Here is a 26,040-nt window from a genome sequence, read left to right as displayed (position 1 = left end):
CAAAATTAAGTCTTTTGTATCCGTCTGCAGATTGTCATAATGCTACTGACAACTCCTTTCTGAAGAATTTTTCCTTCCTCAAACTTTGCAAAGTATTCCTGGATTTCAACTTTTTTTAATCTGAATTGTTTCAGACACCATAAAAATGTAGACACATTTTTGTTTATATATCACATTCTCCCTCTATAAGATCCATAAACATAGCGACCAAGGATATATTATAATTACCATTATGTCTTCAACACTAGATATAGTGCTTATTTATATAATAGGAGTCTAATAAATTATTCCTGATTATGAATGAACTGGATAACATAAAAATTTTTGCTGCACATAAAGTTAATACATTTAAAAGAAAATATAAAAACCTTAAAAACTTTATGAGTCTAGCACAATTTAAAAGGCAAAGATCACTACATTGAACAAAATTATAAATCTATATTCATTCTATATATAATTCGTGAAGTATAGTTATAACTATACAACCTCTTCACTTAAGAGAAACATCACACAAATTCTTATAACTGGCCCAAGCACAGGGCAAGTTTACAATAGAGAACAAAATATTCTCTGAGCTACAAAGGAGGACCACCAAACCATCACCCCAATAAGAAGTTGGTAAAAGGAGGAAGACATGTTCTCCTGGTGCCAAGTCACATACTCATCACAAAATGGCATATTTTCCTCGAATAAATAATTTAATCATCATTCAGTTTCTAGTCCCATAAATCCCACTTAAATCATGGCAGAAAGGCTGTCAACATCATGCCAACTTCTCCAAACCTCCTACCTCTGTTTTGGATGGAGAGATTTTATTTTTCTTAGGAGATTTTTTCTCTACTTTTATCACAACTCCATTTTCTTTTTTTCCAGTCTCTGCAGATTCCCTTTCTTGGCAACTACTCTCATCTCTTTTTTTCAGGAGTGCCAGCTTTGAGCTGACTTTCAAAGCAGAGGATTTTTCCTCTATTTTGTCAGGTACTTTAGAAGGTGATGAATGTAGTGGAGAACCTTTTGAATCTTCACTTTTAGTTTGTTTGTTCCAATTGTAGTTCTTGCTCTCTTGCGAAAAATTTGATGTTTTTACTGGGGGGAAAAAGAGCAAAAAAAGTTACAGATTTAAAGGAATTATTCTAGACAACACTCAGCCAACATTCAACAGTTCAACATATTATTCAACATATTATTTAAGTCCAAATACCTTTTCTGTTAGGCTACTGCTTTGAACAGCTCCCACTGTTTCTGAAATCAAATGCCAAACACCTTCTTGAAGATACGTATCTATTGTTCTATTTAATTAAAATAATTAGCGAACCTTAAAGAATTTCACTGTACCATGAGGAGTTCATGAAATCTACAAGTTAAACACTAAAGTTGGACAGGCTTTTATATATACCCAATTTAAGTACACTTAAAGGAAAAATTGTAAATAATACATATATATTAGAATTATGCTTTTTTCCTTATTTAAATAGATCAATAGTGTTTAATTTCCTTTTTTTTCTTACTTTAACTTGACATATTTTGTTTTGGCATAACAGAAATTTATCAACAAACACTCAACCATACCAAAATATATTTGCCCAAAAGTTACACAAAGCTACCTAAATAGTGTATCACTTTTCATTATTTACCATTTATTAACAAAAAAGAAGGCTCTCCAAATGCATCATTTTTAAAACTGGGAGTGATGATACTGGGGGGACCAGACCTATAATTTCATTGATATTAGAAAACCTAGATAAGGAAACTCCCTTTACAATGCCTATTAGCACCTATTCTTCAACTCATGGGCTTAGGGAATTGCTTGAGGCATTAAGAGGTTAAATGACTTGTTCAAAGTAACACAGAGTGACCAATAAGACTTGTATTCATATCTCCCTAACTCCTAAGGCAGTTTTCTATCCACTATATTAGTGGATTCAAATTCAAAAAGAAACTGATCCTTGCATGTGGCATCATGACTTAGAAAACTACAAATTCATATTATTTAAGTTGTACTGCATTTTTATTTATTTTATTAAACATTTCCCAATAACTTTTTTTTAAAGTTTTTGCAAGGCAAATGGGGTTAAGTGGCTTGCCCAAGGCCACACAGCTAGGTAATTATTAAGTGTCTGAGACCAGATTTGAACCCAGGTACTCCTGACTCCAGGGCCGGTGCGTTATCCACTGCACCACCTAGCCACCCCTCCCAATAACATTCTAATCTGATTTTGGGCCACTTGTGAGTTTTGCAAAGTTTCAAGTATTGACAACTCTGAATTATATCAAGGTTACTCCTTATCATATACTTTTAGGGGGGGTTTTGTGAAAGATGCTTTTCAAAAAAGTTTTTTAAATTATTTTTACCAATTATATGTAAAGTTATTTTCACCATTTATTTTTTGTAAAATTTTAAGTTACAAATTTTTTTCACCCTCCTTCCATTCCCTCCCCTCCATCCCCTTGACAGCAAGTAATTTGATCTAGTAATAGATATCACATAGTTTTAATGAAACCTGTTCACTAAAGGAAAAAGTTCAAGGAGATTTTTGTCTAGACACAGGTTTCAAGTTTGAAAAAAAATATTTCAAGTATCATTGTCATTTAACAAAACTACTCTAAAATTCTCTATTTGAAGAAAAAATGAGAAATCGAAATCTTAAAGTAGATAACATATGGGTATGTAAACTAACCAAGATAATCATTTTGTCCCATGAAAATAACTGATGGTAAAATATATTAGAAACAAAAATTCTTAGGACGTAAGATGTAGAAGAGAGTGCTGGGGTTCAGTGCCAGCTGACTGTCAGAATCCTGGAGAGGCCACTATAATGGATAGGGTTAGGGGCCTCAGGTGAGGGAATTGACTCAATCACCCCTAAGAGCCCTTTCAAAATATTATTTGTGAATCTAGGTAGGAGAAAAGAGAGCTAAATATAGAACTGGAATTAAATGCATGGTCTAATATTTGATTACGGTTTCCAAGAATCAACCAGCAGACAATTAGCAAGAATACTTCAAATCATATACAACAATGGTTACTCTGATGAAATAATTTTGGATAATCCTAAAAGGATCAAAAATCACAGGATCTACAAAGGATCTTGGAAGTTTATCTAGATTAACCTCCTAATTTTTCAGACGAAAAAACTTCAGTTCAAAAAATGACAGTGGGGCAGCTAGGTGGCGGAGTGGATAAAGCACCGGCCCTGGAGTCAGGAGTACCTGGGTTCAAATCCGGTCTCAGACACTTAATAATTACCTAGCTGTGTGGCCTTGGGCAAGCCACTTAACCCCATTTGCCTTTCAAAAAAACAAACAAACAACCTAAAAAAAAAAAAAGACAGTGATTGGGTCAAAGTTATAACATGTTTTAAATGGCACTGACAGGATTTTAATCCAAGTATTCTGGGTTAAAACGATGTATTAAATTACATATTAAACTCATCATACATTAAAGTCTTTATTATATTCAGGAATTTTCAGTAACATCCTAAGAAGAGAGGAACCTAGCTAAAAGCTTCCAAATAGTCTCCTATGCCGATCATTAAACACTAATAAGTCTAAGAAATGATTCAATACAATAAGCACAAGATTCGTTTTTAATGAGTTTTTTGAACAATATAATCCTATTTTTTCTTCCATAAGGCAACTTTTATTTCAGTTTCCTCTTTTCTCCTAATGTTATTACCTTTATGCTTTTCTGATTTGCTTGAATTAATTTGGTCAGATGAAGATATCTCTCTCTCTTCTGAATTCCTTCGTGCCTAAGCAAATGTACAAAGAATAAAATGCACATGCAACATAAGAAGCCAATGCTTTTAGCACTTTAAAAAAATACATTATCACCAAATCTATGTCAGATGAAGATACCACCAAAAATATTCATTCATCCATACTATGAAGACACTATGATAAATTTGGTTTTAATGAAAATTACTTTCATTTATGGGTATGTGAAACATGTTTTATTAAACTCATTTTAAAGATTAATAAAAAGTCATAAAGCTTTAACAAACACAAGTAGTTTTCCAAAAATTGTCCTATTCTGTAAATCAAGAAATCTAGATTTTCCTTCCTTCTCCATCAAAAATCTCAGGGTATTTTTATGACACAGTCAGAAATAAATTAAAAAAGTAATTTAAATTAAGATACTAACTTTGACCTCAAAGTCAAGATATAAACAATCATTTGTTCAAAAAATTCACCACCTTTTCAAAAAAAAAAAAAATCACATTTCCTAAGGAAATCATTTTTAAAAAGAAAATGTTCTGGGGCAGCTTAGTTGGCACAATGGATAGAGCACCGGCCCTGGATTTAATAATTACCTAGCGTGTAGCCTTGGACAAGCTACTTAACTCCATTTGCCTTGCAAAAACTTAAAAAAAATGCACACCTAAATTATCAAATAATGAAAATTATTGTAATAAAATTCCTGATTCATAAAAAAAATAGACTGAACAAATAGTACAATGGGGTAAGAATATTAATTACTTCATGCATCTAACATAGAATCCTAACATTTGAGACTTAGAATAATAAAGAATTTGATGTAATTATATTGTTAGCTATACCCACATTGTTTTGCCTTATAGTATAGGGCATAAAGTTCTTATTATATCCTTTCAGAAAGGATATTAATATTAAAGAATATTCATGCTACTGAGTTATATATTAGCATGCCAAAATTTGTTAAGAATTTTTAGAATAGGGGCAGCTAGGTGGCACAATGGATAGAGCACCAGCCCTGGAGTCAGGAGTACCTGAGTTCAAATCTGACCTCAGACACTTAAGAATTACCTAACCCATAAATGTTCTAAAAAGGAATCCAACCAAAATCTGAGAACTTTTCTCTAAATCTCCAGACAATAGTAGAGCATAGGGGCTAAACAGTTGTTTTTTTCTATACGACTAGCCTGTAGCCTAAACCAGTTAAATATCTCTCTGATGATACCCTTTAGAAGGTTCCTCCTAACTACATCCAAAGGACAACAAAAATGAGAATACCCTTTGACCCAGCAATACCACTACTGGGTCTATACCCTGAAGAGATGATGAAAAAGGGTAAAAACATCACTTGTACAAAAATGACCTGTTTGTGGTGGCAAAGAATTGGAAATCAAATAAATGTCCTTCAATTGGGGAATGGCTTAAAAAACTGTGGTATATGTATGTAATGAAACACTATTGTTCTATTAGGAACCAGGAGGGATGGGAATTCAGGGAAATTGCATGAAATGATAATGAGTGAGATGAGCAGAACCAGAAAAACACTGTACACCCTAACAGCAACATGGGAGCAATGATCAACCTTGATGGACTCGCTCATTCCATCAGTGCAACATTCAGGGACAATTTTGGGCTGTCTGCAATGGAGAATACCTTCTGTATCCAGAGAAAGAACTGTGGAGTTTGAACAAAGTTCAAGGACTATTCCCTTTAATTTAGGAAAAAAAAAAAAAACAGATATCTTATTGTCTGATCTTGTCATCTCTAAGACTTTTTGTTTCTTTCATGATGATTTCTCTCTCAACACACTCAATTTGGATCAATGTACAACATAGAAACAAAGTAAAGACTGAAAGATTGCATTCCGTTGGGGGGGGGGGGTGTAAGATTGGAGGAAAATTTGTAAAACTCAAAAACTCAAATAAAATCTTTAATAAAAAAAAGGTTTCTCCTATGCAACTATTATCGTAGGCAACCCATCATATGCCTGTCTATTACTCTTACCTTTTCTATCACTATCAATTTTTGGGTGAAGCACAATTTCAGAAACTGATATTCCATGACTCACAGTCAGGCTCTATCACTGGAAGGATATTAATGTTAAAAAGACAGACCTTTATTTGTAAGAAAAGTATAGGATCTTCTTCAGAAACAATGTTCAATTTCCTAAAGAATTCCAACCCACACACTTCCTATTGAAGAGCTGATTTCACTGTGAATTTCTACGACTAAGATATATGCGATAAAAGAATCACTTTATGGTTGTCATTCAATTGTACATCATAATCTGGGTAACAGGCATCTCATTCACTTTTTTTGTGTGAAGAGAAGTAAAAATTCTTGGTGGTTAAGAATTTTACTTAATAGATACTGTGATTTTTCTAGGACTCAATGGAAGCAGCAAAATGTTTGCAATAAAGAGAAATACCAAGATGACTTCACAATGTATTAAATTTCTTTGATTTAATTCTATATTGATCATCCTTTTCTCAATGATAAGGATATCAGTCTTTTTTTTTTAAGGTTTTTGCAAGGCAAATGGGGTTAAGTGGCTTGCCCAAGGCCACACAGCTAGGTGATTAAGTGTCTGATCCAGATTTGAACTCAGGTACCCCTGACTCCAGGGCCAGTGCTCTATCCACTGCGCCACCTAACAATATCAGTTTTTCATAAGCAGATAACTTCCTGTTTTATATCTCATTTTTTCATATCAATAATTATGGTGAGTGGACAAAGCTGTTTCTTTTACATATTTCAAGAAATTTCTTATAAAACTGACAGAAGCATTGAAAATAGCTTGTTGGAGGTGAGTCTTTAAGCTAGTATTTCTTTTACTAAATCAAATACATTTTTTAGAATGAACAAAAAATAAATATTGTGAGACTTTTATTCTTTGTCTTTCACTGTAATGTTTAACTGTATAAATGTGGCCTGCTATAGATAACGTATTAGCAAAAGGCTGTTTTATTCTCAAACTTTTATAAAAGAGGTCTTTAATAAATGTGTAAATTATTCTCAAAATGATTTTGTGGAATTGAGATATTTTCTTAGTTACTTAGGTGAGTAATAATCAGATTTACAACTTTTTCTCTCAAGTATATTATCCCCTTTATATTAATCCCAACCCAGACTTTATCTGTGACTACCTGTCTAATCCAGCTACTTTTTCCATCTCAGTTGGTCTTCATGAAATTTCTACTTCTATGCTCAGACAGCAAGGACTGTAAAGTTAAGAATCCAAATGCTGCAGTGCCACTGTCATTAACCTATAAGAATTTATTGTAACAACATTTGCAAATCACTATGGGAAAAATAATGAAGCAACTTCTTTGGTGAACTCATGATAAAGAAGGTAAATCATCCCAGAGACAGAACCATTGGAATCTGAATGCAAACTGAAGTACATCTTTTTTCCTCTCACTATTCTTGCGGTTTCTCATCTTTTTTTTTGGGGGGGGGGGGGTTAATACTTACTCTCACAAAAAGATTATTGTAATAATATAAAAATAAATAAAAAACAGTATTTGCAAATCTGTTCAATACTTCATATTTCAACATCCATGGAACAATCTGATTTGACTGGATTTCTTAACAATGTTTCTAAAAATTTGTATTTCCCTCCACAGTTTTTTACTTTTTTTTTTAGGTAAGACTATGCAATCTACTATCCTTCTCCCTGATAATTAACAAATCAATTTATATTCTAAACTGGTATTGCATTAGCAGACATCTCTCAGATGGGAAAGAAGGCCAAATGTTTGCTAGTCATTGTAATATATAGGCCCTTTAGATTAATTTTTTTTTAGGTTTTGTTTTTTTTTTTTTGCAAGGTAAATGGGGTTAAGTGGCTTGCCCAAGGCCACACAGCTAGGTAATTATTAAGTGTCTGAGACCAGATTTGAAACCAGGTACTCTTGACTTCAGGGCCGGTGCTTTATCCACTGCGCCACCTAGCCGCCCCAGCCCTATAGATTTAAATGGCAACATAGTCACAATGGCTAAATTTTTTTCTTTTGCAAATAATGAGTTCTTATTCTTAGTGGACAATTTTTATGAAATGCAAATTTACAGAAGATTCAAGGACACTAGGGTGCCAGGGAAACAGAATTGAAGGCAGAAGAAGGAACACACAGGGGCCAAGGCCAGCAACAGAGCATCTACCAGATCCAAGAGGAAGAATACTTTGGAGGGCTGACACTTGTGGGGCTGGAAATGGACTCAGACAGGAGAGGACAACACATGGAGGTCAAGGAAAAGTACATGGCACCAGAGCACTGACAGGACAAAAGACAAAAACTAGGGGGCTAGACACATGTACAGATAAGCAGAGAGGGGGAAAAGGTCTCCAGATCAATTCTGCTTCATTTGGAAGTTTTGTTTTGTTTTGGGGGGAAGTAGGAGGCCATGGAGCACCAAGCTGATGTACAAGAGCAGAGAGAAAGAGAGCACAGTATTGCACTGTAAAGTTAACATGGGCTATAATTTTTTTAATGGAGAGTTCTTTCAGAATTCGTTATGTAAAGTCAAATCTGCATAAAGCAAATTTACATAAAACAAGAACTATCCATAAGGTCTTCTATAAATTTCTTCCCATCAACAGTTTAAATAGTTTAAGTTGGAATTATCTTAACTGAACCTTTCACATTTTTATTCCTTCTTCTAATCTGATATTGATTTTGAACTTTGTGCCACCAAGTCAAGTCTGTCTATTCACAGTCTACCAATTCAAAAACAACTCCTAACCAATAAATTATCTATTAATATAGCTAATTTCACTTCCTAAAAATATTATTTGGCAGGGTTGTTTCAAGTGAACAATGCTTATCCTATTAGAGTTTATTATTATTTTTTGTTTTAGTTTAAATTTCCTAATAAAGGCAATGTTCTATATACATTTCTTTTCAGAGAATCACACTAAGTGTACTAAATTCTGAAACACAAGTCTCCTCAGCAAACTGCCAAATTAAGTCCTTTGGCTTTTGATTTTTTTTTAACTTTTTTTGCAAGACAATGGGGTTAAGTGACTTGCCCAAGTCACATAGCTAGGTAATTATTTATTGTCTGAAGTCACATTTGAACTCAGATCCTCCTGACTCACAGTCGGTGTGCTATCCACTACAACAACAACTTAGCTGGTCCAAAATTCCCAAATTATTAGAGAAATCTATTATACAAAAAATATGCTTTGCAAATACAGAGGAGGTATTGGCCGACCTGCACTGGAAGCAGGAGGATCTTTATCTAGGAGTTCCTAAACCAATGAAATTACAAAGCCAATCTTTTACTATCCATGAGCTATCATCATGCTCAATGACTCCTAACTCTCTCAATGAAGAAAGTATTCTTAGTATTTAAATTCTTTTCTTGATTCTAAACTATTTTTCCAACAACTATATGTTTAAAGATAGCCAAAATGTTATGTGATTTTTAGTGCTTTTTGTTCCTTTTCTCACTATCACCATGATCTCTATAGGAGACCCTACAGGTCTAAAGGCCACTTTGCATTTTACTTTTTTTCATAGATTATCATAAGCAAATAACTCATCACCAAGAAGTCAGCCTACTGATAATAAGGCTCTACACACTTAGTGAAGCTGGCTCTCAGAAAGTAGTCTATTACTAAAATCCTATTTAAAAGTTTTCCAGAAAGGCAAAACTGGCCAAAGCTCACACTTCATTGGCATAGCCTTCAGGTATCTAGGTTAACTTTCATGCCTCAATGAAGTGATAGAATAAGATGTTTTTCGGGAATGCAAAATGAACTATTTTGAAGCCATGACTTAAGATTAATTTCATTAAATCTTCCAAATATTTTCTATCTAAAGTAAAAGATATATCCCCCTCAAAAAAATCCATGTCACCTTTTTGTTCTTGGGTTCATCATCCAACATTGCCAGTGTTCTGGCAAATTCTTCATCCTCATGCAGCTGCCTCTCAATCTAGCAAAAGAACCAACAAAAATACTAATTTATGCTTTTAATGAAAATCAAAATCCTGCATTAATATGACAAAATATTCTCAATAAAACTGGGAGATATTTTTTTAAAAAAAACAATACAAATGCTTCTAACAAAGACAGACATTAGTCTGTTAATTTATTAACTAGGTCAGAATGCATATCTATCCCCAATCTGCCGCAACATGATATACAAAATGAACATATTAAAATGGGAAAATTTCTTTTTTTTTCCTTTTTTTAGTTTTGCAAGGCAATGGGGTTAAGTGGCTTGCCCAAGGCCACACAGCTAGGCAATTATTAGGTGTCTGAAGCCACATTTGAACTCAGGTCCTCCTGACTCCAGGGCTGGTGCTCTATCCACTGCACTGCCCAGCTGCCCCGAAAATTTCTTACATAAAGAATTAACTGACTATAAATTTCCTTAATCATTCTAAAGAAAATATTTATTGTTTTGTTTTTACATTTACAAATCTTTAAGCCTAAAGTAAGATCTTAAAGAAATGTCAACCTGAAAAAAAGTACAAGAAATAGAAAGAAGAAAATAAATCAAGAAATCTAGAGTTAATAAAAAATCTTAATGTATACAGTAATTAGATAAAAATGCAAATATATTAGAATTTTTTCCAACCATCAAAAACTTTGTAAAATTTGTTTGCAATTTCTAGTTTCTGAGTGCCCCTATGCAAACAATTCTGCTCCATCAGAACATAAGCTTCATAGGGGTGGAGACTAGATTTAGTTTGTTTTTTTTCCACTAGCTCATGCAACATAGTAAGAATTAATAAATACTTTTTTAATTCACTCACTCACTCATTCAATCATTCTCTCACAGTACCTCGTCCATAGTAAGCCTGATAAATGAGTGTTGGCATTCACTGCTACCAACAATTAACAACAAAATTATTTCATCTTTAAGATGATTAACTTCAATAGTACAGTAGAATCTTTTTATACCAGCTAATAAATGATTTACTCTAAAGCTGGACAAACACACACATAATATATATGTATATGTATAACATTTTTTACTTATCTATTTACTGTAGTATCCAAATCAGCTATTCCAAACCTCTTCTATACCACCATTAGTTTCCTCTAATTGGAAAACCACCATGGTTATCCAAAAATAACTGATTCAACTTTTTTTTGGTTGTTTTTTGCAAGACAATGGGGTTAAGTGACTTGGCTGTGATCATACAGGTAATTACTAAGTGTCTGATACCAGATTTTGAACACAGGTCCTCCTGACTCCAAGGTTGGTGCCCTATACAATGTGACACCCAGCTGTCCCTGCTCCAACTTTTCAATGTCCTTAAATCACTGTGCTAAGTAGCAAACACTACACTACTTAGGCTACTTGAAAGACTATTGATATTTTTATCTGGTCAACACATTTCATAAAACAGACTCTAGAAAGTTGGACCTCAGTAGCAAATAATCCAACTTATACCTGAAAAGACTCCCTACTGTATATAATGCCCCAGATAATGGTCAACCAGCTTCTGACTGAAGATCTTCAAGGAGGCAGAACCAATCACACTCTTGAAACAGACCATTCTCCCCTTGGACACTTACAACAATCAGCAAGTTTTTCCTGAAAACATACTTAAACTTGCCTTTTCTGCTATTTCTATCTATTGCTCCAATTCTGCCAAAGGTTGTCCTGCCAAACAGAACAATTTTTATATAAAAGACCTTCAAATCTTCAAACACTTGAAGATCAAGTCCCATCTTAGTCTTATCTTCATTTTACTAAATATCCCCAATTCCTTTAATTGGTCCTCAAATGACATAGACTCAAGATTCTTCATCTTGGTTGCCCTTCTCTGGACACTCTCCTTATAAAACTGTGTTGCTCATAACTGAACAAAATACTCCAGATGGGATTAGAATAGGGTGGCATAAATAAAAACAAATATTCCCTTATTTCTATTTCAAGAAGGATTACCTATTAAATTAGTTCAAAATGACATTAGCATTTGGCATTTACATCAAACTGAGTTTGTAGATGCTCCAAAATTTCCAAATATTTTTCAGAAAAATTGCTAGCTAACCATGCCCTTCCTATCCTAACCTGAATCCTATTGAAGTTAGTCTTCTTAAATGCTGATCCTGACTCTCATCTACTGTCTTAGTTTATCCTTCCCAGTTTAGGGTCACCTTCAATTCTGATTAAGATAGCAGCCAAGTGACTTAATCGATAATGTGGTAGACTCAGAAAAAGAAAGACCTTAGTCCAAATCATGTCTAAGATAATTAATAGCAGCATGACTCTGGGCAAGTCCTTTAGTTTTCTTATCTGTAGAATGGAGAGAAATAGTAGTAGTTGACTTCTTCTAGTAACATGGCCTAGGAACCTATTAGTTTTTATGGCAGTTAAATCACACTAATGGTTTACTGAACTTGCCTTTTCCAGAAGTGCTCAAGTTAGTTAATGTGATCCTCAGATTTAATAAGCTTGGTTTATTGTTGTGAGAATCAAATGAGAAAGTATATATAAATTCCTTTATAAATCATAAAGCACAGTAACAAATGTTTGCTATTAGCTATTTATGCATTTATCCAAATTCTCAATTAAATTCTTAAACAGAAAAGAACCATGCCCAAATCTTCAGGGCATTTCACTAGAGACCTCTTGCCAAGTTGATAACTGTTCAATTACTGATCACTATTGTTCAATTATGATCATTAACAACTTCTCTTTGACTACTTTTAGTAAAATGGCCTAAGTGTTCAATGTTGGTTACAGTCATCCTCAAACTTAATAATCTTATCAGTCATGTGATTAATCAAGCTGGAGAAAAATGTTGAATTCAACACTGTTACAAGAACAGCACTCTAGAGTATGGTACTAGAAGCTGAAAATGAAGATTTAATCATTACTTCGAGTATAGTTATTTAATCATTTTTAATCTGTCTAAAGTCCTTACATTTGTGCAGATGACTCCTTCCCCTCATATATGTATATTTTAGGTTTTTGCAAGGCAAATGGGGTTAAGTGGCTTGCCCAAGGCCACACAGCTAGGTAATTATTAAGTGTCTGAGACCGGATTGGAACCCAGGTACTCCTGACTCCAGGGCCGGCGCTTTATCCACTACACCACCTAGCCACCCCCCCCATATATTTCTTAAGGAAAAAGTTGTTATTTTTATGGCACTAAATAAAGTACAACACATAATCTAGCACATAGTAAGCTACTAGTAAATATTTGTTGAATGAATGTTTATCTAGCCTAAGTTCACACACTGGCTTTTTTAAACTATCCTATCCTCTACTGACTTCTTTTAAATTCCTTCTAACATCCAAGTCTTTTTATCATATGTATCTAGCCAATCTCCTCTTCTGGACCTTATTCCAAATTCATTGGCAAAAATATTTACTGAAACAAGGCTAAAGACACTGTAATAGCCACCCCTGCCAAGTAGACATCAATTCATTAGTCACAACTGTGGGACACTGGTATTAAGTCAGTTCAGACTTTAACTGAACTATTTAAATAGGTAGTTAATACATCTCCATCGAGATATAATAATGAGAAACTACTGTGAGGCACAAAGGTGGCCAATGGATGGCCCTAGAGTCAGGAGGACATGAGTTCAAAATTGATCTCAGACACATGATACTTACTAGTAAGTGTGACCTCGGACAAGTCACTTAACCCTATTGGGTCACCAAAATAAATAAATAAATAAATGAAGATATAATAATGATATAATAAAATGGCAATACCTCTGAATTCTCTTCAATTTGTAGTTGCTCAGCCACGGCTTCATCAGTTAACGTGGAATCATTAGTATTTTGTGAAGGCTATATATTAATAGAATCTATTATTAATAAAAGTCCAGTTCTTACGTTAGATCATCAACTACATTCTATAAAATAATCTTTCTGCAGTTGCAGGCAATGACTGATGAAATATTATGTAAAACACTAGACCTAAAAATCATGATCACAGATACTGCAAGCCTCTCCTGCTTTTCTGTGGACAACAGTTAAGCCTCGGCTAGGACAAGGCTTTGGAATTCCAGACAGAGCCTCTGCTTTCTCAACTGTAAGAGGAAGAGGAGAGTAGCTGTAATACATACTTGTAAGAAAGCACTTGGTAACACTGCTGCACCTTTTAAGTACATGCTACATGAGGATGCTGAACTGAAAGGTATCTTATAAATCAGGGGTGGGGAACATCCAGCAGGTTGTCTACAGTTTGTGGTCTGGCAACTGCAAGCAAGACTTAAAATTCAATAAATCTAGGAGTTTTTAAGGGATGAATTAATTAAATGGTTGAACAAATATAGCAGGCAAATGATGTTATAAATATTCAAATGGAAGGTTCCCCACCCCTATCTCAAATCTGTAGATTCTAATAAAATAAGCAGTCTAATATTTAAGAGCACATATCTCACTATTGGCAGGTTAGCAGCCTTACAGCGATTATATACTGACATGTCTCAGAAATGGGAAGATGTAAATGGGCACAGCCAAAAATGGAAAAAGAATTGTGCAAACACAAATGGTACTCCACATGCCTGCATGACTTAGCCATTAAAAGGTATAAATTTATGAACCTTGAGCATCAAACTTGGTTTTCAATATTGTCTGGCTTAGGATAATAATAATTCAAGTTTGCATTATCTGAGGACACATCAGTTGATGGTAAGAAGCCCAGCATCACTGAAAAGAAAACCAGGCAGAAAACTGAAAATTTACCATAGGTTCTTCTCAAAATGGATAACCAAAGAATTGATGCTAATTTCTAGAGTTCAGTTGGAAAAGTGATTGAAAGCAAATTTAATCCCGATTTTCTCCATTATTTAAATGTCTTTATAGCTTAAAAGTTTACATATTAATTTATCTCTCAATCTTTTTTAAGTCAAGGAAACAATCACCACATAAAAATAAATTGCCCATTTAACAATGTTCTGATTTCTCTTGTTAATAACCATTAGAGATCTTGAAAATTCCTGATTTAAATAACAGCAAATACTCACCTCTCTTCTTTTGCTTGCAACTAACTTCTTTACAGATCTTTGAACACTTCCAGTTCCAAAGTAATCAAGCACGGATGTAGGTGTAAGTTTTATTGGTGACAAAGGCTTATTCTTAATCTGAGTTTTTTTCCCAATATCTTTCTTCCCATCTGGTGCTCCAATATGACTACTTGAAGATATTCCATTTTCTTTTGGTTTAAGAGATTTCTTCTTATAAATAACTTCATCTTCTTCATCTTAAATGGAAGACATATAATTATCTTTGGTAAAATTTTCTAAACAGATTTTCATTATATTAAAAACAGCTTCTGTAAGGTCTATGAACAAGTTCCCTCAAAATTCACAAGTTTTTAAGATCAGTTCACTTTTCTTAACTCTACCAAAAACTTCAGTTATCTTCCCATATTTACCAACACAGTTTTATCCACTTCTAGTCATTTCATGCTTTTTTATTTGCAACCAATAATATGTGTACTTACACCATCAGAAAAATACAGGTAAAAAGGTTAAGTGGTTCTCAACTTACTAGACAATTCAGAACTCTAATGTTTTAGATACATAATAATATCTGTTTCTGTGACACAAGGGAGAGTCCTAAATCTGGAATCAAAGTATCCAGGTTTGAAGCCATCTCTGTCAAATTAACTGTGTGATCTTGGACAAGTCATTTCACATCTGTGGGACTCAGTTTCTTCATTTGATAAATTTAAAAAATGACCACTAAAGATCCATCAGCTCTAAAATTTTTATCTTTTGAAATGCTATTTAAAGCATTACATTTTGCCCCAGCAAAAAAGTGGAAACAAAGCGACTATTCGTTAAGTGAGAAAAGTGAACAAATTATGGCCTATGACTATGGAAAGAGATATGGATTGGACCTGAGACTTCATTGACATAGGAGTTCCTGAGTGAGGAAATTCCCACCTTCAATGCAGATCTGCAATTTCTCTGCAAATTTAGAATCTTAAAAAGTTGCTTAAAGCACTGGGTAGGTTCTAGTATGGCTCAGAGATATTCCTGGCTTTTCTCTCCACTGTACCTGGTGCCCTTCACGAGGAGATAATGGAATACATAACGAAAAATAAAAGTTATGAATTCAAAGAAACCTTGGAAGACTTTCATGACCTCATGCAAAGTTAGAAGGATCAAGAGAATTATTTATGTAAGGACCACAACAAAAAAAGAAATTTTGAAAGACTTAAGAATTGTGATCAATATGCTAACCAATCATTCTTCCAGAAGACTGACAAGAAGTATGTATTATAATACATGGGAGAAAAGTAATGGTCTGCGCATATAAAATGGAGCAGTCAGGTTCATAAATTTCTATTACAACACAAAGTTTTTTGTTTGATTCTATTAAAATGGATGACTTTGAGGGGGGCAGAGTAAAAGAAGAGTCTTACAGTGTGAGGGATAGCAACAAAAAAAGAAATAAAGAGAAAGTGCTAATGAAACACAAAAATAGAAGAAGGCAGAAGGAAGCTCAGAAGAGGACCCAGGGGCGGCTAGGTGGTGCAGTAGATAGAGCACCAGCCCTGGAGTCAGGAGTACCTGAGTTGGAATCCAGATTTAGACACTTAATAATTACCTAGCTGTGTGGCCTTGGGCAAGCCACTTAAGCCCATTGCCTTGCAAAAACTAAAAAAAAAAAAAAAAAAAAGTTTAAATTTGTATTTAAAAAAGTCTCCAGGGGCGGCTAGGTGGTGTAGTGGATAAAGCACCAGCCATGGAGTCAGGAGTACCTGGGTTCAAATCCGGTCTCAGACACTTAATAATTACCTAGCTGTGTGGCCTTGGGCAAGCCACTTAACCCCACTTGCCTTGCCAAAAAAAAAAAGTCTCCAAATGACAGATGTTCAAAGTCTGTTCTCAAAGGAAGATATCCAAGCTAGTATATTGAAAAAGCTATCATAAGAAAAAAATGAGAAATCATTAACAGAGAAATTCAAATTAAAGCCAACTATGAGCCTCCATCTAATATAAATCAAATTGGAATGGTTAACCAAAAAAAAAAAAGAAAATGACAAAGGTTAAAAAGGTTGCCAGAAAGAAAAAGGTACTAATGGTGGAATTGTAAACTGGTATAGGCATATTGGAAAGTAATTTGGAATTATATCTCAAAACTAAAACAGGTCTAATGGAAGAGAGGATCTAGGATGACTTTGGGGGAAGGGGTTGTTGAGAGGGATGGGAATAAGGAAACAAAGAACCGCAAGACAACTTGTTCAGTAGCAGTTAAGGTTCATAATCACTGGGATGAGGAAGAATATAAGGGGGTAGGAGGACATTAAAACTTAGGCAGGAAATTAGTGAATGTGAAAAGGTCCATGGAGGGAAGCAGGTGATAGTTGAAAGATGTCCTCCTGGTAAATAGTGGCGCTGTATCCCATGAGGTCAGCTTCCAAGGAAGAAGAAGCAAGCAGGGACACAGTTAAGGATGTCTGGAAGGCCAGTTAGGAGGCAAGAATGAGTGGCAGTTCCAGTGTTGAATCAAAATTATCAAAGTCAAAAAAAATATGATACAGGGGCAGCTAGGTGGTACAGTGGATAGAGCACCGGCCCTGGAGTCAGAAGTACAAGAGTTCAAATCCGGCCTCAGACACTTAACCCCACTGCCATGCAAAAACACCTAAAAAAAAGATACACAGTTTCAAAATAAGCTGAATAAGTAGATAAAAAGTGTCAAGTGTCTGAGGTCAAATTCAAACTCCTGTCCTCCTGTCTCCAAGGTCTCCCTCTATCCACTGCCAGCCCTGAAATCAGGAGGACTCAAGTTCAACTTTGGCCTCAGACACTCCTCACTCAAATCCAATTCATGTACTTTTTATGGCATCACCTCCCTAATATCGTGGTCTTCAGAATGAAGGACAAACATTACTATTATCCTATTAAGAAACTAAAAGAAGGGAAACATTTATTCTTTTATATATTTAAAAATTAAGCAAGTCACTTTCTTGACATAATAAAAGAAAAAGAACTTTTTTAAAATCACTCAAGTATACAGAACTTCATAGATGTTTAATTCAAGCAAGCATCCCTTTCTTTTAATTAAAAAGCTAAAGAAACCATAACTATCAAAAGGAAATAGGTTAAAAATAGCATCCACTGAGTGAGATGAGCAGAACCAGAAAAATACTGTACACCCTAACAGCAACATGGGGATGATGATCAACCTTGATGGATTTTCTCATTCTATCAGTGCAACAATCAGGGACAATTTGGGGCTGTCTGCAATGGAGAATACCATCTGTATCCAGATAAAGAACCATGGAGGGGGTGGCTAGGTGGCACAGTAACCCCATTGCCTTGCAAAAACCTAAAAAAAAAAAAAGAACCATGGAGTTTGAACAAAGTTCAAGGACTATTCCCTTTAATTTAGGGGGAAAAAAATATCTTATTGTCTGATCTTGTTATCTCTTATACTTTTTTTTTCTTCCTTAAGGATATGATTTCTCTCATCACACTCAATTTGGATCAATGTACAACATGGAAACAATGTAAAGACTGACAAATTGCTTTCTGTGGGGGAGTGGAGGGAGAGAAGTAAGATTGGGGGAAAATATGTAAAACTCAAAACAAAACAAATAAAATCTTTAATAAAAAAAAAAGCATCCAAAGAACTCAATTTTGCTTATCTTACTATAGAAATAATCACCATCCTCAAAAAAAGTATATACATACTTAATATGGTCTTTTTCTTTAGGGGCCAGAATTTAAACTTCTGAAAGTCACTTCAAACCTCAAAAATTTAATGCATATGAACTCATATATAATTTTATAAACATTTCATTTCTTAGTAAAACTGTCATCAAAGAAGTATTTTTAAAAATAAAGTTCATATGGAAATCTCATGTGCTCAAGAAAATTTCAGTATATCCACTTTATTATCCAAACATTTCAAAAATGAATCTTATTCTTTGTTAAAGACACAATAAACTTATCATTAGTTTCCTTATACATACTTGATAATTCTTATTTATAATTTTTTTAAAAAGACAAATAAGGGTTTTCTCCATTGCTCTGCTACTTTAGCAATATAGAACTCACATAAATAAATAACCTGGAACAAAATGAAATCAGCAAGTGACTCTCATGTTTTGAGAGTTTAAAGTAGATGTAAAAATAAGTACATGTTTTTCATATCAAGGTTTGGGAAAGAATCAGAGAAAAAGTAGTGCTAACACTTTTATGATAAAGTGGGGAAGTATTATAGCATAAAGAATAAGAATCATTGCATTAAATTAATCTAGCTACCTAAAAATTATACTTAATGTGTAATGCCACAAATGTCCTAAATACAAATGTCATTGAAGATCTAGAAAGATGGAGTATCTTGAGTGTTCATTTGTTCTTGGTTTCAAATAAGGCTAAATTATCAGAAGCCAAAGGCAAACTTTGTTCTCTTCCAAGATATTTCTACCAAAATAATATAAATAAGTCTTCCCAAATTTCTGAAACCTTGCTGAAAACAATGGACAACTGAAAGAACAGACTATACCCCCAGGATATTTGTCTCCTTATAAAAATCATTTATTTTTATTTATGTGTAACACTGCCTTAAATGTGTTAGCAACAAACAATAAGGAAATTGGAATCGGGCTATACAGAGTAATTGTCTCAAAAGGAAAATTGCTTTGTCATTCTGAATTATGAGTAGTCACAGAAAGATAACAAATAAAAGTCAAGAAAAATAATGTGCAAGTGAAAATCTTTTACAAAGAGAGAAAATCAAATTCTGGGGTAAACAGAACAGGGTTTTGCCTTCCCAAATGTATCTCTGAGTACCTTAATATTCCTTTAATTTTTCCTTCCTGAATTCTGTATCATGGATTATATTATTAATTGATAATCTGGAACTATCAGATAACATGGACAAAAGTAATTTTTCTAGACAGCAAGTCAAAAATTCAACAAGAAGTCGGTTGTTAAAAATTTTATTTCATATTTCCCTTCTTCAGAATGTTGAAATCTAGAAAAAACTTTCACAGCTAGTGATTCTAATAATGAAGAAACTTAATTTCTAAAATATATAGAGAACTAAGTCAAATTTATAAAAACACAAGTCATTCTCCAACTGATAGATAAATGGTCAAAGGACATGAACAGGCAGTTTTCAGAGGGAAAAAATTAAAGCTATTTATGGACATAAAAAAACACTCTAAATCATTATTGATAGCAAAATGCAAACTAAAACAATTCTGAAATACCACCTCATACCTTTCAGATTAGCTAAAATAAAAAGAAGAAAATGATCAATGTTGGAGGAAGGAATATGGGAAAACTAAGACACATACACTGTTGGAGTTATAAACTCATTCAACTATTATGGAGAGTAATGTCCAAAAGGCAATAAAACTGTGCATACTCTTTGACCCAACAATACTACTATTAGGTCTATATTCCAAAGAGATCATAAAAAAGAGGGGAAGACTCACATATACAAAAATGTTTATAGCAGCTCTATGGTAAAGAACTGGAAATTGAAGGGATGCCCACCATTGGGGAATGGCTAAACAAGTTATAAAAATATGATGAAATTGTATTGTTCTGTAAGAAATCATGGCAGGCTGGATTTTAGAAATCATGAGAGGCCTGGGAAAGACTTACAAGAACTGATGCTGAGTGAAATGAGTAGATCCAGGAGAACACTATACACATTAACAGCAACATTTTGTGATGATAAACTATAATGGACTCAGCTCTCTCAAGCAGTTCCATGATTAAGACAATTCTCAAAGACTCATAATAGAAAATGCCATCCATATCCAGAGAAAAAGCTATAGAGTCTGAATGCAGACCAAAGCAAACTATGTTCACTTTTTAAAATTTATTTTATGCTTTTTTTTTTGTTTTCTCCTTTAGTTCTGGTTCTTCTTTCACAACATAATACGAAAATATGTTAAACATGATTGTACATGGATAACCTATTTCAGATAATTCACTGTCATGGGGAGGGAAGGAAGGTGGAATTCAAAAGTTTACAAAAAAGATAAATATTGAAAATTATCTTTGTATATAATTGAATGAAATAAAATAACATTCCAAAAAAAATGTTTCCCTTCTTCTTCCTCTTATATATGCTTCAACTTAGCTCTTATTTTGCCTTTGGGAGTTAAGAAGTGACTGTCACAAAGTTTTATAAAAATCAGACACTCAAATGACATTTGCTTGACTAGATAAGAGGTTATGAGTAAGAAGAGAAAGAAAATTCCACTCCACTCTACACATAGGCATTTCTATAAATCTGAATTCATTAATTTTTCTTAAACTCATTCCTTTTCCAATCTTTAGCTATTTCTATCAAGGATATCTATCATTCCCTTTCTTCCAGTCACTCCTATTCATATCCTAGAAATTAAACCCAATTCTTCATTCTATCCCACATCTTTATCATTTTGATGTTATAGTATAAATAGTTTAACTGATTCTGCTCATGTTTGTACTACCATCAGCTCAGGTTTCCCTGAAATTGTCTCCATGATTTGTTAAACAGCAATAGTATTTCAGTACATTCATAAACCACAACTTGCCCACTAATTCCCTTGGTTTCCAGGTCTTTCCTATAAATTGATCTGTGGAATATAGGCTCGTAGCACTATTACTATATCTGAAGGAATGCACACTTACACACATTCAGACTGTTGCTACAATTTGTGTGTCCTACCTCTCTTTCATATGTACCCCCTTCTCTCTACTCAAATAGCTATCACCTTAGTTAAGACTCTCTTCACCTAGACTTCGACAAAAGCCTACTACAAACCTCCAAGGCTCAAGTTGTCTTCTCTCTATTCAATTAATATTACACACAGCTGCCAATTTAATATGGTTTAAGTACAAATGACCATTTATTTCACTTTTCTCTACTCAATAAGTCTTGGGGGCTCCTAGCTACCTCTGGAATAAAATACAAATTCCTCAAACATTCAAAGCCCTTCACCATCTGACTCTGGCCTTTCTTTCCCCAATAGGAGTCTAAACCCTTACCCACTCAAAGAAGAAAGGGATAGAATGAAATTTTGGGCAAAGGTCAGCCTTCAACCTGAGTCTAAGTCCTGACTCTAACATATTTCAACTATATGAACTTGAGTTAAGTCGCTTATGAGTATTCTAGGCAACTTCAACTAAACTGTCAATCTCTTTTGGGGAAGGGAATTTCACAAAGTGCAATTTTACACACTCAAGAAATCACAGATTGCATTTCCCATCTCTCTTTTTTCTTTCTCCCCCCTCCCACATACAAAGATACAGGCATGTTTGCTCAAACAAAAGTACCGAGAGATATAGCCCTGGACAATAGCCCATAACAAAGAGTTAAGGATCATTCCCATTAAGGTAGAACAAAGTCAACTTTGAGTTACATGAGGTGAGTGATAATCAAGCTTTGTCTAAGGAAAGGAAAATGAGAAAGATGATCACACAACCATTACCTTTTTCCAATTCCACTGAATTAATCCTCCCTTAAGGGAAACACAGAGAAATGCTCAACATTCAAATGCCAGGGTTTATACCAACTGGTCATTGGAATATTATGGGAAATTTCTCCCTATTTTACACAAGACACAAAAAAAGAACTCAAAAATGTTCTAGAGGGTCAACAAAGTAACCCAATGGTGTTATTCAAATCAACAAATGATTATTCATATCTACACAAAAGGGCACATAAAACCTGTAAAAGCACTGTTTCAATGACATTTATTATTATCAATGACGTTAATGAGCTAAATATTAACTCATTTTTCTGTTATCTTACAATGTTTCCCATATTATTTCTCCTAGCAACAAAATTTCTGACAAGAATGTGCCTTCTTCCTCAAAAGAGATATTACTGCATAAAAAAATAATTATTCCACAGATTCTTATGCCCCAATAGCTTTTCTAGTTCTCTTCAAATAGCAGAAAGGTAAAGCTTAATAAAAAACTATTCTCTGAAGAATAACTACTTCTTTAGGACAACTCTTTCATCATAGATACACATATATAACGAAATATAAAGGAAATTTTCTGAATAAGAGAAAAGGATACTTGCTGGTATAAAGGTATATAAATGACTATATATTATATTATATTGGCTGAATGTATAAAAAAAGAAATAATATAAAAAGCTGAACATTTATAAAATTAAAGTCATTTTTCCTCCAACAATATCCACAAATTATTTTTTTTGTGCCAGGCAAACATTGTACAAAGACCTGAACAGTAAGTATTGCATTACAAAAAGGTGCTACCCAATGGAGTGTTTAGATGTTCCTTCTATGTCTTTGACATTTCCCTCCATTTCATTTCTTGGTAAGAGAATTGTGACATCAAAAGAAAAAATCAACTAATCACAAGTCTTTGTAATACAAACTTTATAATAGTTTTTATGTCATTTTTGTCATTAAATCATGCTGTCAGGAAATTAATAGATCATTTTTAAAAAATTATAACTATTTTAGTAGAAAAATAAATTTATCTCATGTTCAAGCTTCTTCAGAAGTGAAATACTAAGGACACAGGAATAAATTCATTTTTTAAGTGAACTGTTTCTTACATTAGTAGTCCTTAAAAGCTTGTTATGCCAAGTATTACTTTTACAGGATAACTGACCCTAAAAAATAATATAAAGATCCCCAAACCCTTCTCAATTAATTTTTTTAATTTTCCTAGTTTTATAATCACTTAGGAATCATAGGATAAATGCTGCTGAGAAATGGTGGTGACTGATCAGAATTGGAAGCGGTATCAGCAAACTGATTGCAGCCCACCTGGGGAACACTGTCAAACTATGCTCTTCTCTTTTCTGGGGTTTGTCCTCCCCCAAAAAGGAAAAAATATGTATGGCTATAGAAAACAGCTCCAAATTAAAAAAAAAAAATAGCTGCAAACTGTTATATAATGCATAATGTTATATAATGCATAAAACATTAGTTTTCAGGTGAAACAGCTGGTGAGATACTACATGACCTATTCCTCACAACTTACTATAACCAAAAGAAAGTTTGCTGGTATTGAGATTTTTGATATACTCTATTCTTAACCATGTCTCTAATTACATTTTGTACTTCAAGAACAAGAGACGAAGACAAGTCAGTTAAGAAGGAAGAATAAGATGGCTCTTATGAGAAAGAAGATGGATTCAGGAAAGGGGACTACACGAGTGGTGAATTTTTAGTAAGAAGTCAACTCCTTTAAAAGTAAAAATGGGGGGGGTGGCTAGGTGGTGCAATGGATAGAGCACTGGCCCTGGAGTCAGGAGTATCTGAGTTTAAATCCGGCCTCAGACACTTAATAATTACCTAGCTGTGTGGCCTTGGGCAAGCCACTTAACCCCACTGCCTTGCAAAAAAATAAAGTTAAAAAAATAAAAGCAACTCCTAAAGCAAAAATAAAAGTTATTTCCTGATTACCAAGAATCAACCAAATATTGATTCCTGAATGACTGAATACTGATTTTATGTATAAGACATAGTTACACTCTGTGGGTGAGATAAAAAAACATATAAAAATAATCCTGGCCTTCAAGTTTATATAAAAGATTATTTTCTGTCACTTCTAAGATTTTTGCTCTACATTCATAAAAGAACAACCAAAGATATATAATCTATTAAGAACATTGTTACTTCTTCAAAATAACGGCTCTACATAGAGGGGAGGGTACCCTTACTAACTTTTGCTACATTTCCCCACAAGCTACTCACTTTTCATCAGCTTTAAAAACAAAATGATGATATTTATCTTCTTTATATCTACTCCATGAAAAAGTATTGATTTTAAGAGCCCTAGAAAAATCTAAACTTCAAACCCATTAACCTGCTTACACAATTATGGGCTCAATTAAATTCTCAATAATAAAAAAAAAGTTGGAATAAAACCATAGGCTATGATGAAATAGCTTAACAACAGGTCATTTTCACCAAACAAAACTCAAAGGCTTCCACTTCACTGAACAGCAAAGAGTAAATACATTTACTCAGTACAACAAGTATTTGGATTTCTACCAATCTACTGGAACATTTTACCAGAGTCAATGGTTAGCGATAAAGATATTTATAAGCAGTCCTTTCCTGTTCCTGTAATTTGGGAAATCAATGTTATTAAAACACTTGAATATCCATTAATAAAATAGAAGCATGACTTAAATCACATAGAGAATGATGAAAAATACTTGTTATGGAGTTAATTAGTAATCCTAATGGACAAAACTATAATGTATATTATGTACATGTAGTTGCTTTTGAGTGAGGTTGGTAGCAACCAGAACAAACCAATGGCCAGCCTGATTGTCCCACTGCTCTTCATATATGCCAAGAAATCTGGAGGAAGGTCCCCACAAATTCTGTGGATGAGAAGCAAGAAGATGGAGGTGGGCAAGGATGAACCAGGATCTCACTGTAGGAAGGAATACACATATAACACATATCCATTGAAATGTAAGTTGCTCAAATAGTTTCTTTGTATAAAATATGTATGCTCAAGTGAAGGTTAACGACAAATATTAGAACCTAAGCAAAAGCTAAATGATTCAAAATTAGTTTTAAAATGAAGAGTCAGAAGAAATAAAATATGTCAGAGAACAGAAACAATTCTAAAAGAGACCAATGATTTTATCTGTGACTAAAATTACCACATCATGGGGCAGCTAGGTGGTGTAGTGGAGAGAGTACTGGCCCTGGAGTTAGGAGGACATGAGTTCAAATCTGTCCTCCAATGCTTAATAATAGCAGTGTGATCTTGGGCAAGTCACTTAGCCCCATTGACTTGTAAAAACAAAACCAAAAAATACCAAATCACTATAAAAAGGTTTTTTTTCCACTTTTTTCAAAATTCCTAATGCATTTCAAATCAAGAAATAACATTTTTCAACTATTACATCTTTGATATCTAGGGACTGCTGGTTTAAAAACACACCAACATGGCCCAAGGAATAAAGTTAAGTCTAAAATTCATTTCCATATCATACAATTGTAAAGCTACACTTATTTTAAAATAATTAACAATAAGTTGGTATTCCTCAATAATCCTATCTATTTATGCCAGGGGAAGGAAAATAGAGTACAGAAAATCTGATTTCTTCCCTATCTCATTTCTATGACAAAAAAAAATCTGTAAAGACAGATATCACAATCATGCACATCACACACTTCACAACTGTTAACCAAAACAAAAAGTCAATGTTTATTGTCCTATATGTATTTCTAGAATCATAGATACTTGTGTTTTCTGAGAAATTAACAGATACTAATTCCAGATCACAACTGTTTTTTTAACCTATGAGCCATATTAAAGAAAATTCTGTGACTGCAGCCTAAACTGTCTGGTTCCTGTGTGTACAAAATCAAAAGATAATGATAACCTTGAACTCTAGTTAAGGGCCACAGTTATCTACTCACTAGTAA

At 33.8% G+C, this 26,040-nt stretch overlaps 1 protein-coding gene across 2 annotated transcripts in view; it reads right to left on the bottom strand.

Annotated features, from left to right (window-relative positions):
- The window catches only part of RFC1 (replication factor C subunit 1), a 99,443-nt gene that overhangs the window by 46,701 nt on the left and 26,702 nt on the right, over window positions 1-26,040 (bottom strand). For both annotated transcript variants that reach the window (XM_074229618.1, XM_074229619.1), the window contains exons 5-9: window positions 14,663-14,898; window positions 13,404-13,481; window positions 9,576-9,653; window positions 3,677-3,752; window positions 791-1,086 (exon numbers count right to left, since the gene is read on the bottom strand). In XM_074229618.1, the coding sequence (XP_074085719.1) occupies window positions 791-1,086; window positions 3,677-3,752; window positions 9,576-9,653; window positions 13,404-13,481; window positions 14,663-14,898 (764 nt within the window). The remainder of the gene's footprint in view (window positions 1-790; window positions 1,087-3,676; window positions 3,753-9,575; window positions 9,654-13,403; window positions 13,482-14,662; window positions 14,899-26,040) is intronic.

This window comes from Macrotis lagotis, chromosome 3, assembly GCF_037893015.1.
Source record: "Macrotis lagotis isolate mMagLag1 chromosome 3, bilby.v1.9.chrom.fasta, whole genome shotgun sequence".
Classification (NCBI taxonomy): Eukaryota; Metazoa; Chordata; class Mammalia; order Peramelemorphia; family Peramelidae; genus Macrotis; species Macrotis lagotis.
The sequence above is the reverse complement of the archived record's forward strand: the minus strand, read 5'-3'. Positions and strand labels throughout refer to the sequence as shown.